A 14,007-nucleotide genomic window follows, 5' to 3' on the forward strand; every position below is an offset into this window, starting at 1 on the left:
TTTAATAAATACAGGCCTTTTTTTCTTCTGTTTTTCAAAGAGACTAAACATTTCTTCATGGGAGAAAGAGCCTAAACAAACAGGAAACACCTATGTCACCCCAAACCCAACACTCCGGAATTGCACTAAAGATATCCAGAACGCTGCCCCCGGTTTGTAGTGGCAGTTTCCTGAGTCAAAGCCCTTTGCAGGCAAATGTTAAAGTGGCTCCTCCAAGAAGCTAACTCTCACAAAAGCAGAGTTGTTCCATTTGGGTTGCCAGCACAGGAGGGCCTTTTTGCTCTTACCACAGAGATGATAACATCCTAATGTAATCAAATAATCAATGCATTACCTTTCTCAACATCGCTGTCAATATTGAGTGTCTCATTAGAAGGAAGCATGGTCCCTTTCTTGTAATGCTGCTTACAGACTTTTAAGCCAATTCTATTGTCTTCATTTTCTCCATAGCCAAGGGTCCCCAGGGTGATGTTCTTTAGATGATGATACTATTAAAATACAGTTAAATAAAAACACATACAAGATTTTAAAAGTTTGATAAGAAGTTATAGCATATGGGATGTACTTTTAGCTATTTTTTAAAATTGTTTGTATGAATAGAACTCCCCAAATTAAAATACCACAAAGTGATTCTCTCAGGTGTACAGGAACACACTGCCTCACAGGACTCAAAACTCAAGTAAACAGGTAACAGATGGTCCCCATCTCACTCAGAGCTAAAGCCAAGGTCCTTCCATATCTTTCTGACCTCATTGCTGACTACTGCCCCAACCACACTGGCCTCCAGGCAGTTCCTGGAGCTCACCTGGCATGCTTCTGCCTCGGGCCTTTGCTGTTCCCTCTGCCTACCCAAAAAAACTAGAACCCCAGATATCTATCTGCATGGTTCACTCCTTCAAGTCCTAACTCAAATAGCATCTTCTCAGTGAGGTCTTCTCTCACCACCTCCATGAAAATGCAAAGGCCCATCACTCTGTTCAAGCACTTCTGAGTCCTTCCTACTTTGTTCCATAGCAATTACCACCTTCTGACCTCCCAGGGAGGACCCAGCCAGCCACTTTCCACAGTTTAGGTCTAGAGTCACATACTTTAGTCTTCTGCTATCTGTACTCACAGGTTCTACTAGGTCCCTATCTTCATTAACATGACTTTATGATTCTAGGAAACTCTTATCTAGGAACATAAAAGTTGCAAAGAACCATATTGTTCATTTCAGGAACATCTCAAAAACCCATTTGTTTAAACCTGTTTCTGATTTAATATCAATTTGAAGATTTAATTTGATAACAACCCCCCCAAACCCTCACCTTGCTGTGTCAAAGAATCTGAAGCTATTCCACCATGATCTTCGCCCCATTCTAACCAAGTCCCTCCCCCACTGAAAGGCCTGCCTTAAACCAGACTCCAAAACCTGTATCTAGACTTTGCCCTCCCCACCCACTGCTGAGACTTGTCAAGACAATTTCTCCTTTATTGCTATAAACTATAAGCTCAGCCTTCCTTGTCACCATGTTTTTTTGAGGTGTTTTTAGGGAGCCAGCATCTGATACTATCATGACCCATCAGACACGATAGCTCCCACACACATCTTAGGCCTCTCAAGGTTTCTTGGGAAGCAGCTTTCCTATTGAGAGGGCGTGCTGCCACTAGGTGGAGGACCGTATGACAGTTTGAAACCAGACAAACAGGTGGGTGCCTCAAATGACTGTTTTTACGGGGTACTGTATGAGGTGTGTACATTTTTTGGTAGGAAAAACAGAAATTTTGAAAATTTTTATTTGGGACACATATGTTTCACTGGACTCTGGGGGCTCTGGGGTAGAATCAGTGGGACATTGTATAGCCCACTGGACTCTGAAGGGTAGGATTCTCTTTGGATGAGAAAGGCAAAAAATCCACACTAGTTACCAAAAATTCAGACATGCTCAATGATGCAACATGCATTCCATGCATTCCATTAACGAAAAAGCATGATATCAACAAAAGTTTCTTTCAAACTTTTAATTGGGTCAGGGAACGGCTTCAACTTTAGCTTCTTTCAATTTGTCTGGTTCTTTCCACTAGAATAAGACTCAACAAGGGCAGAGTTTTTGTCTGTTTTATTCACTGTTATATCCCCCCGCCTGTGTCTAGAACTGTACCTGATACATAGTAGGTACTAAAACATTTATTTATTAAGTGAATAAATGAAAGAGAATAACATATTCTCTCTCCTGTGATAGTTAAGGTTGTGTGTCAACTTGGCTGGGCCATGATTCTCAGTGGTTTGGCAGTTATGATAGAGTTTGGCAGCTATATAATGATGTAGTCACTTCCATAATGAGATGTGATATAATGTAATCACCTCCATCATGAGATCTCTTATGAGCAGCCAATCAGTTGAAAGGGGGCTTCATTGGGGTTGCAGCATGCATACAATATATGTGGACTTTCTGGCAAAGCTCACTGACTTTTGCTCACCCTGGATCTTGCAGCTGGCTCTTGTTCATCTGACCTCCAGTTCTTGAGATTTTAGCTAGCAGCTTACCTGTTGATCTTGGGCTTTATCAGACTCTGCTGTCTGTGATCCAGTGGCCTGCCATCTTACCTGCTGATCTTGGGATTCGGCAGCCACTGAAGCCTGTGAGCCAGAGGCCTGCTGTCTGACCTACTGATCTTGGGTTCACCAGCTCCAGCAGCTATGTGATTCAGGAGAAGCCTCCAGCCTGACTCACAGATTTGGGACTTCCCAGCCTCTACAACCATATGAGCCATTTCCTTCATATAAATCTCTTTCTCTCTCTCTCTCTCTCTCTCTCTCTGTGTGTGTGTGTGTGTGTGTGTGCACTTCACTGGTTTTGCTCCTTTAGAGGACCCAGCCTAAGACACTTCCCTAAATGCTTTCTTAAATTTTCATATCTGCCTGTTGCAGTTGAGTGCTGTCAATTCGATTTTGACTCATAGCAACACCATGTGATAGAGTAGAACTTCCCCATAGGGTTTTCTATCTGGTAATCTTTACGGGAGAAGACTGCCAGGTCTTCCTTGCATAGAGCTAGAGGGTGGGTTCGAACCACCTTTCAGTTAGCAGCCAAGTACTTAACCATTGTGCCACCAGGGCTCCTTGACATATTTGCCTACATACAACTATATCACATCACATTGCCTATTTCTAAGATTCAGCCAGGATTACTAATGCTAAGATAGCAAAGTAGAGACTCTAGAATCTTAGATTTGACATCTCACTCATGAAATCTTCCAAGAGTATAAACCTACTCTTGGCTGTTTGATCTAGGGTAAAGTAATCTCCCAAACGTAGTAGGTGTGAAGGTATAAATAAAAAAGATAAATCTTAAAGAAAAACTTAGAATTTGGTGTGAAAATGTAATTACAGAAATAGCAATAAACAATTTTTGGCAGACTATAATTTACATTAGAACATTTCAATATATGTATATTTTTTTCTTTTGTTAGGACAAGACAAAGTATCAATATATTCTTAAAGCACAGACCATTCACAGTGAAATACTTGCCTGATTAATAGCAAAAAAGATGCTCTCATAGGCGTCCTCTTGCGTATACACACTGCAACTATAGTCATCTTCATCTATGCCAGAATAGCCTTTCAAAAACAAGTGCTTAAAAGTAACAGTGGAATCTTGTTTGAAAGCAACCACCAACTGGTTACTTAAACCAAAACGAACAAGCTAGAAAAGAAAGTTAAATCGCAATATATGAATATTACCATTTGCCAAGGAAAGCAAATGCCTTATCATCATGACTACCACTACACATTTTTACTTTTCTTGTACTTTTACCCTCTGCTCCCACTCAGTTTGAGAATTCTCACCTATATACATCAGCAAGAAAAATATCATTTCTTTGGTTTATGCCAATAGCATCAATATCAAAATTCAAGCCCAAATGAAAAAATGGCTTCATTAAGTACATTAGTAATGGAAAATAACATAAAACTCGAAAATATTACCACTCCCAATGACTAAGACCCTGATGGTCCTTAATTAAGGGAAAAAAAAGAAGAAAAACCCCAATCAGTTAACTCTGAGCACATTTTTCTCGTACTTGAGATTTCAAATTAATTGTTCTAAAAATTGATATACTTGGTAAAGCCATAACTCACATTTCATTGATTTGACATTTAGAAATTACAAATTCTTTTTAAAAAAAATCACAACTACAGTTTGCATGTGGTTTTAATGAATATTTTTGAAAAGTGGCCATGTAGGGCCCCTTACTCCAGCTAGGAAATAAGAGCTGTCAAAGGAATTCAAATAATCCAGCTCTGCAAAAATTCTTTTGTAAGATTTACACCTAAGAAAGGAATTTCTACCTCTAAGATTTAGTTATTGAAGCCCATGAAAGGAGAACAGAGCTTGCTTTATCTATATGATGTCAAATGAATTCATTGTCACCAAGCACCACCTTCCAGAGATGAAACGCCTACTTATTCTTCCTCACACAGGATCCCAGCACAAGGTTAGGCATCCAAGGGTTCTCATCACCAGGAGTGAAAGTATTCTTTTTGCCTACAGTTTTCTTGTTGTTGTTAGGTGCCATCAAATCTGTTCCAACTCATAGCCACCCCATATATGAAGAATGAAACACTGCCCCATCCTGCGCCATCCTCACAATCATTGCTATGTTTGAGCCATTATATCAATCCACCTCGTTGAGGGTCTTCATCTTTTTCACTAACCCTCTACTTTACCAAGCATGATGTGCTTCTCTAGGGACTGGTCCCTGCTGGTAACATGTCCAAAGTAAGTGAGATGAAGTCTTGCCATTCTCATTTCTAAGGAATATTCTGGCTATGCTTCTTCCAAGACAGATTTCATTCTTCTGGCAGTCCATGGTATATTCAATATTCTTTACCAATACCATAATCCAAATGCATTAATTCTTCTTTGGTCTTCCTTATTCATTGTCTAGCTCTCACATGCACATGAGGTGATTGAAAATACCATGGCTTAGATCAGACACACCTTAGTTCTCAAAGTGACATCTTTGATTTTTAATACTTTAGAGAAGTCTGTGCAGCAGATTTGCCCAATGCAATATGTAGTTTGATTCCGTCACTGCTGTTTCCATGGATGTTGATTGTGGATCCAAGTAAGATGAAATCTTTGACAACTTTGATATTTTCTGTTTATGATGGTGTTGCTTATTGGCCCAGTTGTGAGGACTTTTGTTTTCTTTATGTTGAGGTGTAGTACATACTGAAGGGAGTTTTTTTCTTTAAACCCAGTAAGTGGAAAAAATTAGTGGATGCTTTTTTTGGTTAAAAAGTTTACAAAGGGCCAGCAAGCTACCCACACATGTTCTCTCACTGTCTCCCCCAGCCGCCCTTCCCCTCTCTCTCATGCACACACACCTGCACAGGCGGTAGAGAAAGAGAACTCACACCAATGCAGACCCTGCCCCGCACTTCCTTTCCCACCCACCCACATGATCTCTTCAGTGGCTTCCTCTCAGGACAGTGATAAGTCTAAAAAGTTTGTCCCAAGTCCTTACCCTTCCACTTATTAGAACTAGGTGATCCTGACTAAGTTGCCAAAGCAATTGGGACTCTGTTTCTTCATGTGTGGAATTTGCAACTTTTAACTAGATGACCCTGGCAGTTCTGTCATTTCCTGTCATTCTATGACTCAATATGATATATCTGCATGGTAATAAACGAGGCATCTCAATTATTGAACCATTCAGATGAAACAAATGTTAATTTGTATATGCAAACTGGCACACATTTTTTAAAGTTGTTTATAATTTTTAGCTTTAAATTTTGCCTGACTTTTTAAAGAAAGGTTTAATAATAAAAATAATAGCTGCCATTATTCAACAATTATTATACACCAGACACTGTACTAACTGCATTACATGCATTATCTCATTTACCACTTCAACTCTATGAAAATGTTACTACTGTTACCTCTATCTTACATATGTAGAAACTGAGATTTAGGCTCATCAAATTTTTGAAGAAAACTCAAAAATGGTTGTAGCAGTACATCAACAGGGAACTGTCAGAAATTCAAGCCAGATTCAGAAGAGGACATAGAACAAGGGACATCACTGCTGATGTCAGCTGGATCTCAGCTGAAAGCAGAAAATGCCAGAAAGATGTTTACCTGTGTTTTATTGACTATGCAAAGGCATTTGACTGTGTGGATCATAACAAAGTATGGATAACATTGCGAAGAAACGGGAATTCCAGAACACTTAATTGTACTCATGAGGAACCTACACGTAGACCAAGACGCAGTCGTTCAAAGAGAATGAGGGGAGACTGTGTGGCTTAAATCAGAAAAGGTGTGCATGAGAGTTGTATCCTTTCACCATACTTATTCAATCTGTACGCTGAACAAATAATTTGAGAAGCTGGACTGTATGAAGAAGAATGTGGCATCAGGATTGGAGGAAGACTTATGAACAACCTGAGATATGCAGATGACACATGCTTGCCGAAAGTGAAGAAAACTTGAAGCACCTACTGATGAAGAGTAAAGATGACAGCCTTCAGTATGGAGTACACCTCAACATAAAGAAAACAAAAATCCCACAACTGGACAAATAAGCAACATCATGATAAATGGGGAAAATACTGAAGTTGTCAAGGATTTAATTTTACTTGGATCCACAATCAACGCCCATGGAAGCAGCAGTGAAGAAATCAAATGACATATTGCATTGGGCAAATCTGCTACAAAAGACCTCTTTAAAGTGTTAAAAAGCAAAGATGTCACTTGACCCAAGCCATGCTATTTTCAAACGTCTCATATGCATGTGAAAGCTGGACAATGAATAAGCAAGACCGAAGAAGAATTGATGACTTTGAATTACAGTGTTGGCGAAGAATATTGAATGGACTGCCTTCTTCTGAACAAACTAATCTGCCTTGGAGGAAGTATGGCCAGAATGTTCCTTAGAAGTGAGGATCGTGAGACTTCTTCTTACTGTGGACATGTTATTAGGAGGGACCAGTCCCTAGAGAAGGACATCACCCTTGGTAAAGCAGTGGGTTAGTGAAAAAGAGGAAGACCCTCAAAGAGATAGATTGACACAGTGGCTGCCACAACAGGCTCAAACACAGCAGTGATTGTGAGGATAGTGCAGGACTGGGCAGCATTTCGTTCTGTTGTACATGGGGTCACTACGAGTTGGATCCAACTCGGTAGCACCTAACAACAACAACAAATTGCCCCAAGTCACCAAACTAGACCAGAAGTCAAGTCTAACTCCGAAGTTCTCTTTATTATGCTATACAAACAATTCCCTTCTGCAGAAACATTTATCTCCAGAACTATTCTTATAGAAAAGAATTTAAGTGCTGGCTTTCCAGAAATGTGAAAGGCAACTATTGTTTTGAGAATGAATGTACACAGATGCCATGCTTTAGCATCTAAACCTCACCAAGTCACGTTCCTCAAATTCTAAGTCAAAGGATCAAGCATTGTTAAAACACTGCTATTTGAAGGAAAACACCCAATAAAGGCCCTACATCATCCAACCTGTGCTGAAAATCAAGCAAAAGAAGGCTAAAGTTTCTTCAAAGCATGTGATGTCTATCAGTGGTGCCTGCAGGTCATGGTCCTTTTTGAAAGTAAATCAGGGAACCAATATGCCCAAAAATATTTCAAAGTTTTATTAAAAATACTGACACATAAAAAAATTGGTGCACACACACACATATATACACACATGAAATAAGTTCTTTAGCCAAATTTTGCTGAGGGCTTATTCTGTGCCAAGGCAGGTTATGATGGTGGGCATGATCAACACTACATGCTATAACATGGGTAACAACCCTTACGATTAAGTACTAGGCACAGTGCTAAAAAGTTTATAATTATTATTTTTCATTTAATACCCCAACGCCCTCTGAAGTGGATAATATACTGAGCTCCACAAGGACAGACATTTTTTTTTTTCCTTTTTTTTCTATCTACATCTATATATTGGGAACTGGACAAGTGTCCATCAGAATGTTGGAGTCGACTGCTAAATCAATTGATGGATGTAATCCCATTTTCTATATTTGTAAACTGAGGTCGAGTAACTGTCTCAAGTTTAAACAGCTAGATGGTATGCAAGCCAGGACCTGGACCTGGACCTAGAACCTGTTCTCTAACGGAAATGCTGCCAACTTAACTCAACAAGCAAGGATATTAGACCCAATTCCTCCCTCGCTTGTATTTAAGCTAAAGAACCACAAAAAATCTGAATGGGAGTGGGCAGATTTATCAAGAAAGTGGCAAAAAATTTGCTGATGTTTTAAGCCACCACCTCTTTTAAACTAAAAAATTACCAGCTCAACTTTGGGAATGAGAGACTGAGGAGTTGTAGTATCTGTTTGGGACCATCCTTATCTGGTATCAGGGACAAAAAAAATTCCAGCATCCTATTTCTTCTAGTACAAGCCATGATCCACATGTGTGACCCAGCATCAGATAAGGGCAGAAAGAGGTAAGGGTTGGGATTTTCAAAGCATCTCTTAGTAGGGGAGACAAACCGGGGGGAGGAAACCATGAAGTCTCCTTGCTATGGCAGAACCAAACCCTCCCTGCAGAGTAAAAATAAGGAGATAATGGTATTGGCCAAATGATTTTATTTTTAAAAAGGAGTTGACAACAAACTGCATCTTAACCCCACTGGCTAGACCTAATTTGCTGAGGGTAAGACAGAAAAATAATTACTCATTAAGTATAGTCTGGCAAAGATTGTGAACTTAAAACTTAATTATGAAATCAGTATAGGAGAAAATATTCAGTACCAGGTAAAACAAGATACCATTCTGATTATGTGCAAGAATCTGGGAGGGAAAGAGTAGAACTAGTGAAAGAACATAGACATAGGCACCTCCCTCAAGATTATAAATTACTAGAGAATGCAGACAGAAAATGTTTACATAAAAATTTCCTTCTCATCAATCCTGAGTAAAAAGGAAATCATCCCTTTAGACTTGAGGATGGAATACTAAAAGAGACAGAAAAGGGGGAGGAGGAGAAAGTGGGATTTGAAGAAAGGGAAAGGTATTCAAGAAATCTATACAAATTAGAAATTGCTCAAGTGGCTTAACTGATTAGGATGATCCTTGTTGTTATTGTTAGGTGTCATCGAGCCAGTTCCAACTCATAGTGACCCTGTGTACAACAGAATGAAATATTGCCCAGGCCTGCACCATCCTCACAATCATTGCTATGTTTGAGCCCATTGCTGCAGGCACGGTGTCAATCCATCTCACTGAGAGTTTTCTCTTTGTTGCTGATCCTCTACTTCACCAATCATAACTTTCTGCAAGGACTGGTCCCTCCTGATAACATGTCCAAACTACATGAGATGAAGTCTCTCCATCCTCCCTTCTAAGAAGCATTCTGGCGATACTTCTTCCAAGACAGGTTTGCTTGCTCTTCTGGCAGCCAGTGGTATATCTAGTATTTTTTGCCAATGCCATAATTCAAATGCATCAAATCTTTTTCAGTCTTCCTTATTCATTTTCCAGTTTTTGCATGCATATACGGTAACTGAAAATACCATGGCCTGGGTCAGGTGCACCTCAGTCCTCACAGTGACATCTTTGCTTTTAAACACTTTAAAGAGGTTTTTTGCAGCAGATTTACCCAATGTAATACGTCATTTGATTTCTTGACTGCTGCTTCCATGGGATCCAAGTAAAATGAAATCCTTGACAACTTTATATTTTCTCTATTTATCGTGATATTGTTTACTGGTCCAGTTGTGAGGATTTTGCTTTCTCTATGTTGAGGTGTAATCCATACTGAAGGCTGTAGTCTCTTGTCTTCATCAGTAAGTGCTTTAAGTTGTCTTTGCTTTCACCAGGCAAGGTTGTGTCATCTGCATATCACAGGTTGTTAATGAGTCCTCCTCCAATTCTGATGCCATGTTCTTCTTCATATAGTGTAGTTTCTTGGATTATTTGCTCAGCATACAGGTTGAATAAGTATGATGAAAGGCTACAACCCTGATGCACACCTTTCTTGATTTTAAACCATGAAGTGTCCCCTCACTCTGTTCAAATGACTGCCGCTTGATCTACGTACAGGTTCAGCATGAGTACAATTAAGTGTTCTGGAATTCCCATTCTTGGCAATATTATCCATAATCTATTATGATTCACACAGTCGAATGTCTTTGTATAGTCAATAAAACACAGGTAAACATCTTTCTGGTATTCTCCGCTTTCATTCAAGATCCATCTGAATTCAGCAATGTTATCCCTCATTCTGCGTCCTTTTCTGAATCCAACTTGAATTTCTGGCAGTTCCCTGTTGATGTGCTGCTGCAATCGTTTTTGAATTAGCTTAGCAAAATTTTACTTGCATATGATATTAATGAAATATATATTTGATAATTTCTACATTCTGTTTGACCACCTTTGGCATAAGCACAAATATGAATCTCTTCTAGTTGGCTGGCCACATAGCTGTCTTTCAAATTTCTTCACAAAGATGAGAGAACACTTCCAATATAGCATCTGTTTGATGAAATAACTCAATTGATATTCCATCTATTCCTGGAGCCTTGTTTTTCACCAATGCCTTCAGTGCAGCTTGGACTTTGTCCTTCAATACTGTCGGTTCTTGATCATATGCTACCTCCTAAAATGATTGAATGTCAACTTATTCTTCTTGGTACAGCGACTCTGTATTTCTTCCATCTTCTTTTGATGTTTCCTGTGTTGTTCAATATTTTGCCCATAGAATCTTTTAATATTGCAACTCAAGGCTTGAACTTTTTCCCCCACTCGTCTGTCAGTTTGTTGTACAGAGGTGGCTCTTCTGTTGCTGTGATGCTGGAAGCTATGCCACCAGTATTTTAAATACTTGCAGGGTTACCCATGGTGGACATTTCAGCTGAGCTTCCAGACTAAGGTGACCTAATTCTAAAAAAACTGGCCAGTGAAAACCTTATCAACAGCAGGGAAACACTGTCTGATACAGTGCCTGACAATGAGTCCCTCATGTTAGAAGGCACTCAAAATATGACTGGGGAAGAGGAGTCTCCTCAAAGTAAAGTTGATCTTAATAACGTAGGCAGAGTAAAGCTTTCGGGACCTTCATTTGCTGATGTGGCACTACTTGAAAAGAAAAAAAACAGCTGCAAATATCCATTAATAATTGATGGATGGACATGGAAAGTGTGAAGTATGAATCTAGGAGAATAGGAAGTTGTCAAAAATGAAATGGAATGCTTGAAGATAGACATTCTAGGCATAAGTGAACTGAGATGGACTAGTATTGGTCATTTTGAGTCAGACAATCATATGGTCTACTATGCCGGGAATGACAAATTGAAGAGGAACAGCGTAGCGGTCATCGTCAGCAAGAACATTTCAAGATCTATCCTGAAGTATGACGCTGTCAGTGATAGGATAATAATCATAGGCTTACAAGGAAGATCAGTTAATATAATTCTTATTCAAGTTTATGTGCCCACCTCTAATGCCAAAAATGAGGAAATTGAAGATTTTTACCAACTCCTACAGCCTGAAGTTGTTCAAACATGCAATCAAGATGCATTGATAATTACTGTTGATCGGAATGCAAAAGTTGGAAACAAAGAAGAAGGGTCAGTAGTCGAAAAATATGGCCATCGTGACAGAAACAACACTGGAGATCTCTTGATAGAATTTTGCAAGACCAATGACCTATTCCTTGGAAATACCTTTTTCAACAACCAAATGGCAACTCTACACATGTACCTTACAGAATGGAATACCCAGGAATCAAACTGACTACATCTGTGGAAAGAGACGATGGAGAATCTCAATAACATCAGTTAGAACAAGGTCAGGGCTGACTGCCGAACAGATCATCAATAGCTCATATGCAAGTTCAAGGTGAAGCTGGAGAAAATTAAAACAAGTCCTTGAAAGTCAAAGCATGACCTTGAGTATATCCCATCTGAATTTAGAGACCATCTCAAGGACTGATTTGATGCACTGAACACTAATGACTGAAGACAAGTTGTAGGATGACATCAAGGACATCGTATATGAAGAAAGCAAAAGGTCATTAAAAAAAAAACAGGAAAGAAAGAAAACCACCAAAATGGATGCCAGAAGAGACTCTGAAACTTGCTCTTGAATACAGAGTAGCTAAAGTGAATGGAAGAAATGATGAAATAAAAGAGCTGAAAAGAAAATTCCAAAGGGTGTCTGGAGAAGACAAAGTGAAGTATTATAAAGGAATGTGCAAAGACCCCAGGTTAGGAGAGAATGATTCTACAGCGAAATAAAAGTTTAATGCTCCCCAATTCTACTAGGGAAGAGAGGAGGCACCCATACAAAAAGTGAATTATCAGTTCCTGGAAATACATGATTAAAAGTGGAATTAGTGATGTAGACAGCAAGAAGGAAAACCACATCCTGAGAAGTCAGGTAACTACACACGATTTATTTTTAAAAAAGGAATTGACAGCAAACACATCTTAACCCCACTGGCTAGACCATAATATTTTCTGAGGATGTGGTGCTGGTGATAAAGATCAACAATATGAACTAAACAAAAGATCAAGCTGTAGCCTTTATGCCCTCCTGATATACCCTTGGATTAGTATTTACTTACAGCACTTAGCCACTCGAAAAGTGAAATTTGGCATTTTATAAATCTAAAAGTAAAACAATCAAAACTGCAGATTTTAAAAGCATATTTGAATAAAGATGAGAGATTTTAAGAACATAATCACTGTGGACTGGGCAGCCTTTGACTGCCTATGTGCCTTAATCAGCTAGAGAAAACCCGCACTCAATACAGGTCTACTATTTACCCGGCATTTACAGAACCTGCGGAAAGATGACATCACGATCCTTTCCCAAAACAAGGTCCTCAGGTACTCTGAACTTCAACCTGCCATCTGCCCTCCAAAGTCGACACAGTTTTACAGTTTTATGAACTTGAGTGTGGACTTTTCAGAACAAAAGTCAAGTGACAGAACACATGTAAACAGTTTCACCTTGCAGTGAGAAAAAAAATGAAGAAATGATAAAATATATTACCTGTGCAGTGACCATGAGTACCTTCAAAATCTGTAAACCCAGTTTCCATGGAATCTGATGTCTGGCTCGGTATTTTTCACAGGGGTTCATGAAGTAAAACTTCAAATCTTCCCTCAGACATTCTTCTTTCACCTCAGAATCAAGATGAGCCATTGCATTTCTGCCACAAAAGATCGACTTTTAAATACACAGGACAGCCTGTCAAGCAGAAAGATCCTGAAGATACTTTTCTATTCACACGTCTTACTCGGTCTTACAAACAAAACACTCCAACCAGAGAACCGCTTTCCTCTTTAGAAATCTGAATGTTATTCAGGGTCCTCTATAACCTGCATCTCTAAATATCCACCCATCCTGTTCAAAACGGACATTCGCAAAAATTACAGAAAGAGTGTTTTTTATTTGTAAAATTTATCATTTCTTATATCCTAACATATAGCATTCCCGTCACTGGAATATGACAAGAGAGTGCGTGTGTGTCTGTGTGTGTGTGCATATGAACAAAAATTAGATGGGACACTTCCATGACAGTCCGGATGTAAAATCACAGAAATTTAGCACTGACTAATGGAATTAGACCATTATAGAAGTGGAAAGTAGAGAATCTCTGTTTTATCCATCTGTACTGAAAAAAGGATTATATTTCCTTTTCTTGGATATCAGTGATTATAAAATTCTAAAATATAAATAGCTTCAAAAAGCTAAAATAGTATCTCTCTACCTATGTTTGAAGTCCCTGGGTGATGCAAACAGTTACTGTGCTCAGCTACTAATTGAAAGGCTGGAGTTTTGAGTCTACTCAAGAGGTGTCACAGAAGAAAGGCCTGGAGGTCTACTTTCAGAAAGGTCATACCCGTTGGAATCCCTAGGGAACACAGTTCTACTCTGACAGATATGAGGTTGCCATGAGTTGGAATTCACTCAATGGCAACTGGTAACTGGTATTTACATTTAGTAAGATATTTGTCACATTGTATTAGGAAAATTTTGCTTTT

At 39.1% G+C, this 14,007-nt stretch overlaps 1 protein-coding gene across 3 annotated transcripts in view; it reads right to left on the reverse strand.

The window, feature by feature from the left end:
* MCOLN2 (mucolipin TRP cation channel 2) overlaps nucleotides 1–14,007 on the reverse strand; it is an 80,436-nt gene that overhangs the window by 37,215 nt on the left and 29,214 nt on the right. For all 3 annotated transcript variants that reach the window (XM_049879662.1, XM_049879661.1, XM_049879663.1), the window contains exons 2-4: nucleotides 13,013–13,172; nucleotides 3,513–3,686; nucleotides 335–488 (exon numbers count right to left, since the gene is read on the reverse strand). In XM_049879662.1, coding sequence (XP_049735619.1) covers nucleotides 335–488; nucleotides 3,513–3,686; nucleotides 13,013–13,172 — 488 coding nt within the window. The remainder of the gene's footprint in view (nucleotides 1–334; nucleotides 489–3,512; nucleotides 3,687–13,012; nucleotides 13,173–14,007) is intronic.

The sequence above is a fragment of the Elephas maximus genome, chromosome 3 (genome assembly GCF_024166365.1).
Source record: "Elephas maximus indicus isolate mEleMax1 chromosome 3, mEleMax1 primary haplotype, whole genome shotgun sequence".
Lineage (NCBI taxonomy): Eukaryota > Metazoa > Chordata > Mammalia > Proboscidea > Elephantidae > Elephas > Elephas maximus.